This window comes from Merops nubicus, unplaced genomic scaffold (assembly GCF_000691845.1).
Source record: "Merops nubicus isolate BGI_N331 unplaced genomic scaffold, ASM69184v1 scaffold9374, whole genome shotgun sequence".
NCBI lineage: Eukaryota > Metazoa > Chordata > Aves > Coraciiformes > Meropidae > Merops > Merops nubicus.
The window spans coordinates 1,522-19,694 of NW_008603640.1; the positions used below are offsets into that span (position 1 = coordinate 1,522).

Consider the following 18,173-nt stretch of genomic DNA (forward strand, 5'->3'; position numbering starts at 1 on the left):
TAGTCTGCCTTTAAGGAATGCTAAGATTAAAACTGCACTAGCAACCGTTTCTTTCAGTCATTCAAACTGAACTGATGTGGAAGATGTAACTTTGTCTGGAGTATAAAGTGTGGGGTAAAGGCATTTGCAAGTGTCTCTTCACACTACTTCTGTAAAATGGGTTTAAAAAGAAAAAAAAAAAAAACCAAACTCCAGTCTGATAATGAAGGACTACATGCCAGAAAACTGCCTTGAAGATGGGGGGGTGGGAAATGTGAGCTTCATGTGTTTTCCAAGTGAGGAAGGGAAAAACCTTCTCAGCTGAGGTTAAAGGGTTGCAAAATGTGGCAGCAACATCCTTGGCTGTACCAAAAGAAGCAGAGCAGGGGAAATGGCTGTTACCATCTTCTCAGCACTCTCTAGGTCACATCTCGATCATTGTATCCAGTTTGTGTCTCTCTGTGTGAGGAAGATGTTGATAGCTGTAAGCAGTTCAGGGGAGGGGCCACCAAGCTGGCCCCAGGGCTGGGGCATTTGCTCTGTGAAGAAATGTTGAAGGGACTGGGCTTATTCCATCTGAAGAAGCGAAGACTTCAGGGTGACCCAACAGCAGCCTGCCAGGTTATGGTTATCCAGGAAAGATGGAGCCAGGCCTTGTTGTTGCTCACGGTAGTGGGCCGAGAGCAGATAAATAAAACAAGGTAAATTCATACTGGATAAAGGGAAAGCTTTTTCATGGTGAGAACAGGCAGGTAGAACAAGTTGCTCAAGGAGGCTGAGCCTTCTCAATCCTTGGATGTTTTCAAGACCCATCTGGAAAAAGACTTGAGTAACTTGATCTGATCTCATGGCTGAACCGCTTTGAAGTGGAGACTGGGCTAGAGTGCCTCCTCAGGTCCCTTCCCACCGAATCTTCCTGAGCAGATCTCAGCGTTCACCAACCACTCAAACTGTTGCAGACCACCCCATTTACAGTTCTGAATAGCTTTCAAAAGTGAAACTGAAATTCGAAGGCTTGTCTAACCATTTCAGATTATTTTACTCAGAAAAGGAGCCACACGATTTGCCCTGCATCTATTTTGTCTTGCCGCTGTAGCTGTGCTGTAGATCTCTGTGGCTCACAAAACCTGTAAAAGAAGTTGATTCCACCCCTTTTATGCACCAATACAAGTATTTTTCAAGATCCACAGAAAGTTGCACAAGCATTTTGAAAAGGAAAAGGGGTAAGTGGAGGGAGGGTTTTACTGGATGCTCAGAGCTGAGGCTAACAGCAGGCTGGAGAGCTTTTGTTTTATCTTTAGCATAAGAAAAAAAATCCCATCAAAACCCAGGACTGGAATGAATAGGACCATTACTGATGTTTTGAACACAAACAAACCTTCACCTCCATTTGGTTTGTTTGGGTTTTTTTTTTGTCTTTTTTTTTTTTTTTCAGTTATGAAACTGCTTTAATCGACCCACTCTTCCTGGTTGAGTGACAAAACTGACAAAAAAAGTTACATTTCTCACTGGTTTCTTTCACTGTAATGAAGGCTTCACCATAAAAGATGAAAAAGGTGACTTTTGGAGCCTGCTGATCAGGGATGCCACCCACAACAGTACAGATTCAGACCAGAACACAGTCTTTACAACAAGCAGGTACTCTCTTGTGATTATATATGACTTTTATATTTTAGTTAAATGGATGTACTGATCCAAATATCAACCGAAGTTACTTCACAAAAACGGTAAGTGTATTTACAGAGTGAATAAGTTACATAGTTGTCAGAATAAAAAGTGTCTCAGATGTGCAACAGATTTACATGCATACATTTAACACTGGACAGCAGTTAAATGTAAGAAAAAAAAACATACAGGTATGACTTTTCTATATACATTACAAATAAAATAAGACATCTCTTTAAAGAAACTTAACATGAGAACTTGCATTTCACGATAATATTTTTACTTTTTATATTTGATTTGTATTAAATAAAAATACGCATGCATAACAGTTCAAAAGATTTGACTCTGTGGTGGGACTTTCTCCTACAAAATGGCAAGTTAAATTAGATCAACCATCCTTTAATAGTATAAATATATTCATAAAAGCAATCCTCTAGTAAAAAGCAGCCAAGGTCCTTTTAAAAAAAAAAAATGCACCAAGACCGTTTGTGATGCTTGGGGGGCCTAAGAACAGACCTCTGCAATATGATCCAGTACCTTCAGAGACAGTAGCCCAGTAACATTAGGAAATGTACTTCATAGCAGCTCGTTGTTTTAAGATACAGTAATCATATTCAAATTACAGTGTACATTAAACTGTAGTCCATTTACAATTCATTTCATACACACAGGCTCTCAGCTTTTGACCAACAAATTTGCTAGATTCCGTGGCCAGCTTCATTCTGCCCATCTTTCACTCAACCAAATAAGAGAAAAAAGGAAAAAATGTACAAGTTTTTTTTTTTTTAACAAAAAATATTATTTTGCGAAGGAAACATTGCACTTTTGCCAACCTAAAATTAATTTGCTATAAAGGAAGTATTGTTCAGTGTAGTAGGCTTTGGTATGCAATGGAAGTCACTTCTTCAGTAGTGAGTTGCAGTTGCTCAGTGAAATGCTAACTGATCCCTGTGCAACAGAGAACAAAGGATGTCGTCCCGGGTGCTCTACGCTACCTTTGTCCTTACAGTATTGCTACACGTTTGAAGTTCGGCCCGTATCTTTTTAGAAGAAATCCTAAAGGTAACAAGAGTGAGTACAGTTTGACCAAACCTTTGTAAGGCTGAGAAGACGTTGAGCCACCTCACCCCAGCAGGGCAGCACTCCCAGCTCGGAAGAGGACAGGAGAGTCCTGTCAGAGACTTGTGCCGGCAGTGCTGGAGTCTGGGACGAAAGGGTTGATGACCCGGTAGCTCTGAGCTCTGCGAATCATGTCGCGGATCTCCAGGTTCAGCTCCATTAGCTTGGTGCAGATCTCAGTCAGGCTCTGGTTGGAGCCCACCAGTGCGTAGGTGCCCGTCTGACCCAGGGTTTGGTGCCGGAAGTAAATGTTCAGTAGTGTCTGGACCTCGTCATCGGAGCTACTCCCAAAGATGTCATTGGGCCACAAAATCCTGCCATCAAACGGGAGAAGAATGTGTGTATCATTAGGGGTTTGTTAGCACAGGGGCAAACGAGCTGACAGAGAGCTCTAGGAGAACTGACTCACACACACCTACAAGCCCAAAGCAACTCACTGTTCTATGCTACTCATTTGTAACTCAGAGTCTGGTATCAGGCACTGAAATGACATAAAACTGCAACTCCTGTTATCTAAAAAAACCCCAAAAGCTTAAGTGAACTCACTCCAATAAGTGAAACTGGGCTGAACGTCAGCTGATGCCAGTGATACACACCTGTATGGAATCAGCTCTATAAAAAGATTCTCAAGAGCCTTGCAGAAGCACTTTCAATCTATGCAATGTAATGAAACATTTTCACTGTTGCAAGCACACGTTTGTGTTATTGATTTGATATTGTTATTGGTGGCACACCCCTGGAAAAGTTAATGGTATCAATTCCCCCATGTACCTTGTTTTAACAAATGAATAATGCTGACCCTGCGCATTACAGTTAGTATAAAATTAGGAAGATAATAAATCTAGACATTTTTTTAATAACATGAAAGTCTAATATGAGCCATGTAGCAAAACTTGCCTGCATTCTCTGATTTGCCGGACGGCTTTAACGAGTTCATTGTTTTTCAAACACTCCAGCATGGACTGAATAGCTGCTTCTGTGGAATTGAATGTGGGCTCAGATTCCGTCGTCAGAGGCTCAGCTGCGATTGCAGCAGTAGCATCCTTAAGATTTTTCTTCAGCTCACTCAGTTCTCTTGACATATTTAACAGCTGTTCCAAGGAGAAAGATGAGAGGTGGGTATTTTCATTCTCCACAGGCACCAAAGGGAGTAGGTATTTCAAATCTGGTCTGACTACCACACGGAATGTACCCGTTATGGAAAAGACCCCATTTTAACACAAGGACATTTCTTGAGCTCTGCATTCTGTACAATATAGAGAAAACTCAAACTACATTTTTTTTTTTTTTAAGATTTATGGCTTCTTTAACCCTATGCTGTGTTTTTGGCTTGCTAAAATGAAAGAGCACCTCTAAACAATCACTTACTTTTCATCCCTCCTGCTTTTTTAATATCATAGTGGAAAAGTTTAAGAAAACATATCCTTCTCTTAGCAATGATGATATTATTTATTTACAAAACTTACGAAGCATCTGATACAATTAACAGATGGACAGGAATTGTATAACCCTTTGCCAGGTTGAAAAGTTTTATTTGTGGCAATCTAACAAAATCGTAACTGTGAAATACATTTACAGAAATCAATCCTCCTATAAGCAACACAGAATACTTCTAAAATGTAGACTACCCTAAGACTAGGTGCCTACTGTCCTGTCTTCTCTTGGAAGTGAACAGCCAAGTCACACTATGAGCCAGCCTTCAGAACAGTTCCTTAACACACAATAAGTATTCAAATTCCTTGTACTGGTAGAGCACATCAGATAAAACAAACCATTTCCATTTACAGAGAATCTATAAACTACTAGAATTGGTAATAAAACACATTTCAGTGCTTGAAATTTTGTTTTACAGCTCCAACCAAAGTATGATGACTTCTCGATAGTTTAAAATATATACACCTCATCAGGACAAAAATGTAGATGGAATGGCAAGTTATTTTACTGTCTTCCCTTAAATGATGATCATTCAACTTAAAGTGATCACCTCAAAGCATTATTTCTAAGTATTACATATTTTATGTAATTGCTGAAAATAAACTTGACTAACAGTATTGTTCTTGCGACGAGTTTTTTAAAGTAGGATACACAGATTTATCTAAAAATAAAAAGCACTTTGGGTCAAAAGTGATAGTGTAGAGTGTCAAAACTATTTAAAGACAACAGCTTGTAAAAATCACAATCAAAAAGACTTAAGACATTTAAGGTCTTTAGTTAACTACATTTTTAAAACAGAGTTAATATTCTTTGACAACATTAAACTGATTTTGATTTGTTTATCCAGAGAAGAAGATGAGGCAGCACGCTTGCAGTCAAAATATAAAGCAGTTCTACACCACACAGCTTTGCTTGCCTAGGTACAAGAGGATACAAATCCATTAATAGCTGTTTGTCAAAAACTGCTGCTGGCCTTCCTAGTATAATGCACATGCTATGGACACACTTCATATGACTGGAAATCACAATACATTGTGGCAACAAAAACCTTAATTTTGCTTCCATATTGAGATTAATTTACCAAATTATTTTGTTATTGTCATGCTAACAAGTGCTCCTTGTCCAAGTGTTTCCTCAAAGTTTATATAAAATCAGTCATCATCTAGGAAGAGTATGTTTTCTGTACGTGTAAAGGCAGCTCACCTTCACTAAAAATTAAGGCTTCAATTAAAATAAAAATAAATCACTTGCTGACGTTCCTACATGTAAAGTGCATTTTAATGCAGGTGCTGGTGTATGAAAGGGTTTTCTCTACAGTCTTATATTCAGAGTGAAATACCATAATCTTTGGTTTATGTTGATAGAAAGAAAAACAAGAATATGAAAGTGTTATTTTCAGTATAAGACTTTGTTACATACCTCTGGCATGGAGCTGACTTCATGCACTTGTCCGATAAGTTTACAGTAGGACTGAAAAAGCAACAGCAGCTGGAAGTGCAGTTTATATAATCTCTGACACAGCTCCAATTGCTAAGGAAGATTTGTAGAAGGAGAAATAATTAACAAAGGTCAGTGAGCTGGGAAAATTTTCTATAACTAGTAAAACACATTGAGATAGTTTGTTTCTGAAAACCCCGTTATTTTACTGAAGCATGATCCTATACTACTTTGGAAAACAAGTAACGTTCTTTCTTCTGCAGCTAAGTCAAATATGACTTTGAAAATCAAAATGATGATGGTTAGTTCTCATGTAGCACACGTCAGCTCCAGTTTCAAAGCAGTTTATATAGATTAGCTTCACTGTCCCTACTTTGCAGCTGGAAAGCAGAGGCAGAATATGGGGGAAATTACTTTGCTGCATAGAACATAAAACTCTTCAGAACTTCAGAAATGGTCAAAGACCTTTTCTGAAAGGATGGAAATCCAATGAAGTAGTTGTCCAAGAGGGTCAAAGCTCCTGTCAGCTTCTCTGAGGGGAGAGGAAGGGAGGCAATAAATACAGCCAGGAGTAGGAAGGAGAATATGCCAGCTCTGCAACTTCAACCTCAGCTCATGGATTTTTCCACCATCTTATAGAAGCCATGCAACAAATGGATGGAGTTTAATGTGTAAGAGGACATCTGGCTTCTGCAGTTTGTTCTCCCACATTAAGCAGATACTGTTCTATGAATATTAACTTGTTTCTTCCAGTGTAATGCAGAGCACTACACAAAAGGTATCAGAAACACTGAAGGAACATGCGATGGGCACGTCTGACAGAGAAGTCAAGTTAATATGCTTATGGCCCTAGTATCCTGTTAATGTCTCTGCTTCCTTCAGGCACTTCACACGTGCTTGGGCACTGGCATGTACTTCACCTGTTTGCTGTACCAGGCTCTGTGCAAATGCCAGCACAAATACTCATTAAAAGTACTCTTAAAACTTTATAGACTTTAATTTGACTGAAGTGTTCATTTACATATGGTTCAATATTTAAATGCCAGGGGTTTTATTAATAAGCCAAAATTAGAACCATATCCTTAGTGTTTCAGTTCCCAAAATTCTGTACTAGCCAGACAAGGCTGGGGGGCTGAGGTCAAAGAGTTCTTTGGCAAATTTCAGCTTTGTTCATCAAGGAGGGGTGGACACCCGCTACTTGTCTATGAACAGTCAGCCAAGGGCACTGCCAAGACCAGGTAGAGCTAGTTCCCTTCTGAAGGAGGTTTATGGAGGAGAGTGGGAGCAGAAGGAGAGTGCCAAGCTGGCAGGTGTCTGGGTGTCACCCTGGCAGGCATTGGCCTGGTGAAGGCCAGGCAGCAGGGCTGCTCACTCTCAGCGCTGGGCTGCCACAGCAGCAGAGTTCAGCACTGTGAATTTGCCTGGTCTGAGCTCCGTGCTGTTATGGATAAACTCTTTCTGATATCTGAGTTGATATGTTTAACGTTTGCTACTGGTGAGCAGGGTCAGAGTGTTCCTGCCCCAAATGGAAGGGAGGAATCCTGCCAGACCTTATGTGACAGCACAGAGGACAGCCACAGGAACTGAAGGAAGGCCCAGCAGGTATGTGGTGGGAAAAAAAGGGAGGGAATGGATGTGTGACCTGCTAGGACAGAACTGACTTGCAGGCAGGACAAAACCCAGTGGTGGCCAGGAGAATGAAGAGGTAGGGCATGAGGGACTGCTGACCGTTAAATAAACCTGCCCAGAGGCCATCCTCTGCCACTGAGGCCAGGAGCACTGCCAAGCTTGGGTTTGTATGGCTAACCGTTCTCCCAAAATAAAGAGTGACTGTTTAGATACAGAGAATATGTTTAGATACAGAGAAGCTCTGGCTTCTCTCTTCTCTCAAACCATGCTTGGGCATGTCAGGGGCTGGCTGGTGCCCCAGCCAGGGAGGCTGTGCACTGTTCACCCCTAATTCCAGCCCAGGGACACACGTTCTCCCTGGTCCTGTTCTGTTCACCAGCAGGGACACAGCCTGAGCTTCTGCAGTAGGGATCAAATTCACTCTATTCAAATTTTGGAGAACTGTCCACACTACATAGCAGTAAAACACACATATATTTCAAGTTGTCAGGGAGTTAAAAATTAACAGAAAACCAGGACATGGCATAACACAATTAAAAAAAAAAATCTCATGATAGCTTGGCATGTAACACATTATATTTTTTGGCCCTTGAAGAACAATAATTCAATTTCACTCTCCTGGCTCCTAACCCGAATGAAGACAAACTACTGTCACATTGAAGACTCAAGTTTGACTCAGTATTTACTTACATATCAAGCAACTCAATTTTTGTTCTTCCTGAATAAGTATTAGAAAACAATCATGGCTGAAACTATTAATCATCATAAAAAGAGAACTAATTTGAAACATAGCTGTCCACTATAAATTGTATTTTTCCATTAGGACAAATTCAAAACAATTTTAAAATAACAAAAACTTTTATCTTCCACTCTAGCACATTATATCCATTGAAAGGCCTGTCTTTTAAAAATTTATATACAAGACCACTTAAAACAGCATAAGAGGGTGTCTGAATTTTGACACAATATTTTTAGATTTCACAAAACACACCTTAGTGAATTATTTATCATTGCATGTAGATCCACATATTTTACAGGAAAATTATAATGAAAAGGAACATGCTTAGAAGTAAAACAGTAAAATTGGGATGTATTAGTCCATCAACGGATGGACAAAGAATATGAAAAGAACTTCAACTTACTGCAAGAGACTCCATTTGCTACACAGCAAGCATGGCACAGGAGAAAAGGAAAGGAAAGAAAGTATAGTGTCAGTGTAACGCATGCAATAGGAAGCACAGCCCATCTTTAATAGCATAACTTGTCAGCAGTATTAGCAATGCTTGCCTCAACCTGATAACTGGTTGGAAATATCACATACAACATGCACAGCATTCTTAATAAAATCAGGCTTTAAATCTAATAGATAATTGTTGTCTAAATATCCTCAGTTAGATCTTCAGATTTGTTAGTTTTGATTTATCCCACACAGTAGCTCAGGAACTTACAGTGAAACTGTGTTAGAAAACCCTTGAGATAATACTTTTATTTAAATTTGCTTTCTTTGTTATTCAGAAAAGCTCATATTGCAAAGTACTCAAAAATTACACCAAGTTTTCAAGTGACAAACAGTACTGAACTTCGTTAGTTACAAATATTTTGTTATTTATAAATACTTCTATTTTTGGCCATAATAGACTTAATGAAATTTCTGGGATAAGTTTTGTGACTTCTGTGCTTAATACTTGGCACATTACAGTGGAAAACATTTTGCATATAACTTTTAAGTTATGACTATCTTAAAAAAAAAAAAGTCCCATGGAAAATGCCATTTTGTTTTCACTACGTGGCAATGCCAGAAGTTGAGGCAACCTTGTATTGCTTCCTCTCACCAGTACTGATTCACTGAGTTGTAATTCAGGAGATATTAAAATGTCAATGTAAGTCCTGCTGCAACCCTAAGGGAAGTTCTAATTGACCTACATTAGCATTTCAAAGATTAGGGGACTAACTTCTCTCCTCTGAAAGGAAGTGTTCCTTTCCTCTTTGTAAAGAACTGACATTTGCACTCTGTGCACACCTAATGCAGGTTTCCTTATTTTTTATAAGGAAATATGTTTTTATATATTTATATATATTACATTCAAATGATGTTCTAGATGAACAGAGTCATCACGGAAGTGCTGTAACTAACAAACACAAGACATCTGCCCAGTCACAGCCTGATGCCAGTGCATATGCACAGTGTTAATAAACATTTGGAATGCTACTTACAAATATGATGTTACCATCAATACCAAGGCAGGAAACACAGAACTGTGAGATAATGCTAACTGTATATAGCCTAACAAAGCATTTCAGCCTGGCTTCTTTCCAGGGGCCTTTCTATTAAAAAATGTATGGGAAGTATTGTCCCAAATCCTGCACTACTCCTCTATGAACCCATGACAAACTTAGTTTTAAGTGCTTGTGATGTTTAATTTTATGCCTTTAACATTGCTTGAATATTTTTTTTTTTCTGTTTAGTACTCTTGAAGAAAACCCTTTACATCTTGGCTTCCATGCAGTTCACGTAAATTAAGCTTTTGGACAGCTGAATTTAAGATAAGAAGAGGACAAGAGCAGACAGATCATGGTGCTCTAATAAATTCACAGGTGTGCTGGCTTGTGTTTTTCCAATCTTGGTTGCCTCTGACTTAATCTCCTGAGAAGTGTAGCATGCCACCAAGTTTCATTTGACTTTCAGAAACACTAGAATCCACGTATAATTTCTAATTTGCCATGGAATTTACTTTAAAGAAGCAGGGTGGGGAAGCAGCATGTAAGTGAATTCCATGGTCTTTTTTTTCCAAAAAATACTGTCTTCTCTGTACTGCTTCCAAAAGCAGGGCAAGACAAAAAAACAAGGGGTGTTGAAGGAGTTTCACATTACACAAAAAGCCCTTCTTAACTGAAAGAAAATATACCAGATAGAAAATCTCCCTGAACTACTGATGCTCAACTCCACTTTGCTCTACAATTTCATGACTGTAACTTATCTTCCTCTCTCCTTCAGCATAAAATGAAATATTCCTGGGAAGTTGAAAGGACACTAATTGTTGGACTGTGTGACATTTCTTTCTGCTCCCAGCACCAAGAGCTCAGATGGAATGATCCTAGCCTTCACTCTTCTCAATTTCTAGTTTAATTCCTAGAGTGAAGGAAGTGGTTTAGATTAGTGATAGACACTTCACAATTAGTTAAAATACTCAAAGTTTAGAGTATTTGGATCACTCGCACAGTTCTTTAGGCAGCTAGTAAATCCTGCACCTGAGAAGGATACACCCCCTGGCAGCAACACTTCACTTTAGTTTTTTTATTGAGACAGAGAATTACTGTTCTGTACTGTTAGCAGATCAGGAAGATCACACAGTAGCAATCTTTAGATCACAGGCCTTCTGGCTTTTCTCAAGGAATCACTTTTTTACATACTGAAAAGACTTGAGAGTTACACAATTATTTCTTAAAACACGAACACTTTGATGGCAACACAGTCTCTGGTCATTTATTGGCACAGGAGAGTCTCACTGTAACAAAACAACTGCTGTGTGCAAGGGGTTTTAATTCCAAATGCATTTTATGAAGGTATTCTATTTGACTTGACATTGCAACACACAAAAGCTTTTCCCACAACCTAGGAAACTGGGTTTATATATGAATCTGTGTGTGGGTACATATATATATATATGTCAGAGAGAAAAAGAGATATTCATTGTATGCTGTGCATTTTTAAAAATCCACTGGACCTGAAGAACTGTAGAAACTACTCTCTCTGGACACATCTAAAATACAGCTGTATTTCTCCTTTAAAAAAGCTGCTTACTGAGACCAATCTTACCTCACTGTCAATCCAAGGATCTGACAAACAGCAAACAGATAATTACTGATTATTAAGAATTTCTAACTTAACAGTGAGACTGACTGTGCCTTGACCTTTACTGTAACTCAACTCAACTCCAGATAATTATGGCCTTGAGAGGTCCACCTCCAGTCTTATTGGTGGCCTAGAGTAATTGAACCTTTAGCCACACGGACACTCATAGCGACAGGCACATCCTGATTTTCTTTGGGTAAATTTTTATGGGGTGTAGCCTGTTTCAAATACCTATTAACAGTTTGAGTTTGCAAAGCCCCCGTTGATTAGCTTGTGATGAGGTTTGGGATGAGCAAGGTTTAAGAAAAGTGCATCCTGACTTTGGACTTATGGAGTATACTGAATGTCTTCTTAGGAAATAAATACTTATTTGAATTAGCAGTGGTAACTGACAAGAAAAATACGACCTTCCATGTATCCCAAGAAAAACAATCAAACAAACAAACCCAGTCTTTGACTAGATTAAAAAAAGCCCCTGTACTGATCCCCTGTAGCTACACTCATCTAAGACTGTTACACATGGAGAGACAGCACAATAGTTTGTGCAGTTATCTTTTGTCAACAAATTGACTCCCATGCCCTTGAGAATCTGTTGGTCAATACAGCATCAGAGCTTATAAACCACAGAGACATTCAAATCACGTAATCTGTTGCAAGAATAAGGGGGGAAAAGACATTCTGGGACATGAAGCTCTCACTCAGTTTCAGAAAAGCTTCTAGCTCTAGTAGCTGACCTAAACAACTTCTATTTCAAGCTTCTGTAATGGCAGAATAAGCAATTTTGCCTTTACCCATTTTCAGCAACAGTAACAATGGTCAACAAATCATGTCCAATTATTTTGAAAGAAGATCTGATTAGAGAAACTGATGCCAAGTTAGTTACCAGCATCATCAGGCGTTTGTGATGCAACTGCTTATGCTAAGACTCAACTTGGTCTTCTATTTGTCTTGTCTGTAGAGGGGACTGTTTTCACAGGGAGTGAAAATAGGGGATGGGAATTTCTGAGAATCTAAGATTTCTGCTTTCTGTAGAGCAAGATGCTGCTTTTTCTTCCTCACAACAATTTATGAACCTTTTCCAGAAGTAGCCTGGGTTTGTCAGCTAAGCAATTTTTGTAGGCTAGGAGTTTTCAGCAGAGTTTCAGGCCCTAGTCTAACCCTCAATGAGTTTAAGAGTTTAGGCAGGTTCCCTTGTGCCTACCACTGTAAGACAGATTTTTTTCCCCCCCTATTATTATTATTAGATTCTTTAACCTTTCAGGCTCTGGGAGAAGAGGAGAGGAAAGATAAGAAAACAAATACTTGCCACTCTAGGAGTAATGTGTGAACTTCCATCCCATTCTATGGGTTTCCAAAAGAGGGATGAAGGGGATAAGTTAAGCTGAATACAGCAAGAGATGGAACACTACAGTCTGCAGTCACTGTTTGGGTGGTTGTACATCAATGAGAAGAGAAAGCCCAGGCACGTGGCAATAGTGATGTCTCCCTACACATTCTTTATCTCCCTTTCCTGATGTACTTGCAGGAGAGGTGGCAGTGTGTATTTCAGGTCTCTCCTTAGAGTTCTCTTCTTAGATTTGAGAATAGCTCACTTGTAACTTCCCTGTACACCACTACAATTACAGAAGAGATGGTATCTTATTCAAATGCATTGGAGGGTTTCTGTAACTTTTGCTGGTGCCAGTGCCAGATGGGAAGATTGAACAGTTTCCACTGCCTGTGATTGCAGCCAAAGGATTTATTAGCAAATCAGGTTTGCTAATAAGGCTACAGGAAGCCCAAATGCAGGGGTGGTAAGGATTTGGGATTCTTGGGAAACAAAAATCAAGGGAGTACAAAACCAGGAGGACAAATACACAGAGGTGGAAAAGAGGTTAAGATAAAAATAGAAGAAAATAAACTGCACTGGGGAGACAGACACACTGAAACAAACATAAGAATAAAACAAAGTATTGAAATAAATGGTTACAACAGGCATCTGTGTATTCTGAAAATGTCATCATGTTCTTTCATAAGTTAAAATACAAGCAAAGAAGAGATGACACTTTTTTTCTACATGCTGTTGCTGCTTCCTGATTTTGGCTAATTCTCTTCAACCTCTCACTCCCCTCCCCCATTTCCTATCCCTCCTTTCTTTTTCTTCCAAAAGGAAAATAACATTTCTGAACTCATTCTGCATCACTAAGGTACCAGCTGTTATCTATAATTAGTGTGTCAAATAACAGGAATGTCTACTGGTAGTGCTGATTTCTGAAAAGACTGATATCTTAACTGGAATTAACAATCTAAATGTATTTATTTTCATATTGCATATATATATGTGCACATGTGCATGTAAAGCTTTTATTCAAAAGTGATAAAGAGATATTTTGCCTTAACTATAAATACTTATCTACAGCATAAATTATTTCACTGGCCATTTTACAGTCATTATTCTATAACTCCTAATGTAAGTGTATTTCAACTGGGCAAGACTTGCTGTTGGGCAGACCAATTCTGTAACAGCTGTAGATAAAATGGGTGTAATTTGGAAGCACCAGGACTGATTTTCAGAGACACTGCACTGTGAGAAACTGCTGCTGCAACATCCTTCTAAAAGGGAGAGCACACACAACCCAGGCAGGGTTAGCTCTGCCTCCTCCTCTAGCCTAGGAAGGCAGCAGGATTGCCTCTGAATGCTTCCTGTTTCCTGCGGCCAGCACTGAGGCAGCAACAATACCTTCAAGCCTTAAGTGTGAAAGCTGGATCATGCCCAAGCCCAGCAGAGAGGCAAGGAGGAAGTACAGCAGGCTCTTGTGGGTCTGAGAACAAGATGCATCACACATGTCACTTTACGGGAGAGAAGTAATACTGCTCATTCATTACCTTCTCTTCCGAGTCACCTGGCTGGCAGGTAATAACTCCATCTCGTGAGCCCCCAGCAAACGTTGCTTTGCAGTTTGCAAGCCACTGTTTTCAGAGAGAAATTAAAAGAAGTTATTAATAATGCACCTATAGTTTGGTCTGAAGAAAGATAAGCAGTACTTTAGTTTCACAGCACAGCATGTAAACAAGTGACATTTTGCAATTGCACTTTTTATTCATACAGACTGTGGTGGTTTGCTTTGACTGTAATTTAAGAAGTGTAGTCTTGATTTCTATTGTTGTTTGAATTGAAAAAACAAGACAATTAATTAATTACTGAAAGGAGAAAGAGGAGACCAGGAATATTAAATATGTCAATTTTTCTAAAATTAAGGGATACAATAGCTATAGTTTTAATTCTGATTCATATATTCAAGAAGAAACATTTAATGATTCCAGTATCTGAATTATGTTTTTCTACTATCAGTTTAAACAGATCTGAGTGTATGTGTTCTCCTGACCTAGCTAAGAATAAACATGTACAAACCCAAGAAGATAAGATAACCCAGCATACCGAGAGCGTCGCCTCCTTCCTGTTGTTGTATGTGTCCAGGTACTCCTGCAGTTCTAAAACACTGAACTTCAGCTTTTCAAGAAGGCCACAAGAGAGCAGCTAGAGAAATGAAATTAAAACGGTTAGCAAATGGCACTACGAAAGAGTAAAAATATTAGCAGAGTAGAAAGTATAGTAAAGGTCTTGCAAACGAATACTTGGGAAATCTTTATGCAAAAATACACATAAAAAGAAAACTCAATAGCAAATGTTGCACCTATGATAATGTGGAATTGAAACTGTGTTCTGCATTTAACAGCTTTGCAGAGGACTTCCCTAAAATAAAATACTGCACAAAGCTTAACTGGTTCATCTCCCCTGCTTCTGATGGTGTAAGGCACAGGTCTTCCACGGTCACAGCAGTGGGCCCAAGGTTACACTTTACAACTTCCTACCTCTGCACTTCTCTGTGAGGCCACATTGTCCTGATGCTGTTGGATAAACATGGGCCAGAATGAAAACAGTGGGGAAGGGACATCTCATTCATTCTCTAATGTATAGTTTTATCATTCAGCTCAAATCACAGTTTACTCAAATGAAACCATTAAACGTGTTACTATCTATCATACTGAACTATGTAAAAAAATAGCTGCTTCTTTTCCATTTGTGGAGCCAACTGGGTCTGGTAGGCACCTGTTTTATACTGGGTTTTGTCACACAGGCTCAATACATCGTAACTATTTTATGATTCTACATCGCTCATCTGCCAGTACTTACCTAATAAAGTAATACAGAAAATTAATGGAAACATGGTTAAGAACAGAAGCTAAAAATTACAGATGAGAAGTGAGTCCCTTTTTGACCTATCTGTTCAGGAGTTGCTCAAAAGTGAAACAGACAGTAAAATCATAGAATTGTCATAGACTGATAGGATGGTTTGTGTTGGAAGGGACATTTAGAGATCATTTAGCTCCAAACCCCCTGCCACGGGCTGGGACACCTTGCACTGGACCATGTTGTTCAAAGCCCCACCCAACCTGGCCTTGAACACTTCCAAGGTGGAGGCATCCACAACTTCTCTGGGTAACCTGTTCCAGTGCCTCACCACCCTCATAGTGAGATTTTTTTCCTTACATCTGATCTAAATCTCCCCTATTTCAGTTTAAAGCCATTACCCCTTGTCCTGTCACTACATGCCCTTACACAAAGTCCCTGCACACTGCAATGCTGCACATGCCTTTCAGAAGGAATATACTCACTGTTTCTGCATCTACAAAAAGGGTGGGACATTCTGAACATGATGTCAACATCTGAGAAGACCTCACAAACTTGGAGCCTATTCCTCGCAGGTTGTCTCCCAAATAACTCGCTGCATCACAGGTTAGGAAGCAGAATCTTTTCTGAATATTCTGGAAAGCAAAATACAGTTTATTACTCTTTACACGGGAATAAGCTTCCTTCCCATGTAAGAAAATGACATGCTGCTTTTTTTTCTTCACACAATAACATGTGCAAAAGAGACCATTTCTCTGTGGAGAACTCAACGCCTGCTCAAGGATTCCAAATAATAGTTACTGTGCTGAAGACAGCGTGCAGCTGGGCTGCTGTAAAACTAATTACAGAATTCATACTACTCTACTACTAAAATACATTCTTTTCAAAAAGATGATTCAATCTCTAAAAAGCCTTTTACCCACATGTAGTTTTTTCTTGGCTGTACAAGAAGAGTTAACAGAGTTGCTCAGCATATTACTTTTTCTGCCCATTCCGGGCATTGTTTTGTTAGTATTCCATGTCAAGTGGCTAATCAGATAATATAATGGACATCCTAAGGCCAAACAGCAGCATGGAAAAATCAGAAAAAAACTTGTTTTCCCCTGTGGGAAAAACCTTCTTATTAAACTTTTCTGCTGCTTGGGAGGACTCCAGAAATACTGCATTGCATCCGGGAATTATTCCTGTCAGAAGATAATTTTTTTTCTTGTTTTGAGTCCTAAATCAGTCTAGTCATCCAGAAACATTCTAATGCTGATACTATCTATTCAGTGACTAAAGTATAAAGTGAATATTAAATAAAAATAATATACTAGTCTTGCAGGAATTGAAATACTGACACTGATAAATACACAGCAGGTTTCACTGCCAAAATATAATTCACTAAGGCCAGCTGCTCAGCAGGTGGGAATATCATGAAAATATTTTTAAAACTGAAAGTGTGCAGCATTTTTATATGATTTATTCTAAGTTACCATAGGCATTTCTCTGAGGAATGTATGTTAGGACCTGCATTACTGTAAGCAAGCTTCACTGGAGAGAAGTACTTCCCAAACACCAGTCTGGATGACAGATGTATAAATAGCCTGTTACTGCTCCTACACTGAAGCACTGAAGTACCTAAAATCAGGTGAGGTGAACTCAGACTTTATTGATAATGGAGGATTGAATGAATTATTTTTTTTTTAAAGCTACATAATCCTTCACATTGTAGGCAGGGTATACACTATCAGTAACTTGTACAACGGTTAAAGAGAAACTTCCTCTACAGACCAATTTCCTAACTGCTTATTTATGAATCTCTCTCTAAAGCATCTGAACTGGCCACCTGAACACAGTTAAGATTGGATAGACTGATGCTTGTCTTGCTGTATGTTTCTACCATCTTACTTCAACAGAGAAACAAAGCACTATACATGTCACTCAGCATATGGTTCAGATTCTCTGCTGCACTAAGTCTGTAGTAAAGGCAAGGGGCAATTAGTAATTACCACCAAACTGGGTAAACGATTACTTTTATGAGCAACTAGAAGAATTATTTGAATCCCAGGGCTTGGTGACAGTTGGAGATTTACTATTATGACGTCTTCTGAAAAGAAGATTCAGTCCAAGTCACAGAATCATAGAATTGTTTCAGCTATTGTGAAACACAAAGAATTTGAATTTCAGAAAAGACCTTTATGATCACCGAGTGCAACCATTAATGTAACACCAAGTCCACCACTAAACCATGTCCCTAAGCACTTCATCTACACATCTTTTAAATACCTCCAGAATGGTGACTCTGCCACCTCCCTGGGCAGTCTGTTCCAAAGCTTGACAACTCTTTCAATGAAGAAATTTTTTTTCTAACATCCAAACTAAATCTCCCCTGGTACAAATTGAGGCCAGTGAAGTCTTAATGAAGCAGTCAATTCTTAGTGATGCTGTTGCTGACAACTCTTCTAGCAAATGAAAGCGATCTAGATTTCATCCTAACCAACAGAGAAGAGCTATCTGAGAATGTAAAAGTGGAAGGAAATTTAGAAAGACAGATTATGGACCAGAATCCAAGAGATGTTGATAGAAAGTGACCTCTGAAGAATTTCTGATCCAGCCTTCAACTCAAAGTGGGACTATTGCCAACACTAGGTCAGGTTAGACATGGTTTTGTCTAGCTGAGTCTTGAAAGCTCCAAGGTCAGAGCTTCCTCAGACTCTCTGGGTAACCTGTTTAGGTGCTGCAGCACCCTTCTGTGAAAGAGTAATTCAGTTTATGGATGGAGACAGCAGAGGAGACAGATTACAGAAATAATACAACTGACTTCAATGCGTTCAGAATGGGCAGGAAGGGGCCCATTAGAAATAACTTCATGGGGAAAGGAGAATAAACTAGGAAGAGAAAGCA

The 18,173-nt window shown here is 39.1% G+C and overlaps 1 protein-coding gene across 1 annotated transcript in view; it reads right to left on the bottom strand.

Annotated features, from left to right (window-relative positions):
* Positions 1-2,380: 2,380 nt before the first annotated feature.
* Positions 2,381-18,173, bottom strand: part of FRY (furry homolog (Drosophila)) — a 164,716-nt gene continuing 148,923 nt past the window's right edge. The window contains exons 56-61 of the mRNA XM_008938741.1: positions 15,773-15,922; positions 14,535-14,633; positions 13,982-14,065; positions 5,617-5,727; positions 3,661-3,854; positions 2,381-3,077 (exon numbers count right to left, since the gene is read on the bottom strand). Of these exons, the coding sequence (XP_008936989.1) occupies positions 2,819-3,077; positions 3,661-3,854; positions 5,617-5,727; positions 13,982-14,065; positions 14,535-14,633; positions 15,773-15,922 (897 nt within the window). The 3' untranslated portion in view covers positions 2,381-2,818. The remainder of the gene's footprint in view (positions 3,078-3,660; positions 3,855-5,616; positions 5,728-13,981; positions 14,066-14,534; positions 14,634-15,772; positions 15,923-18,173) is intronic.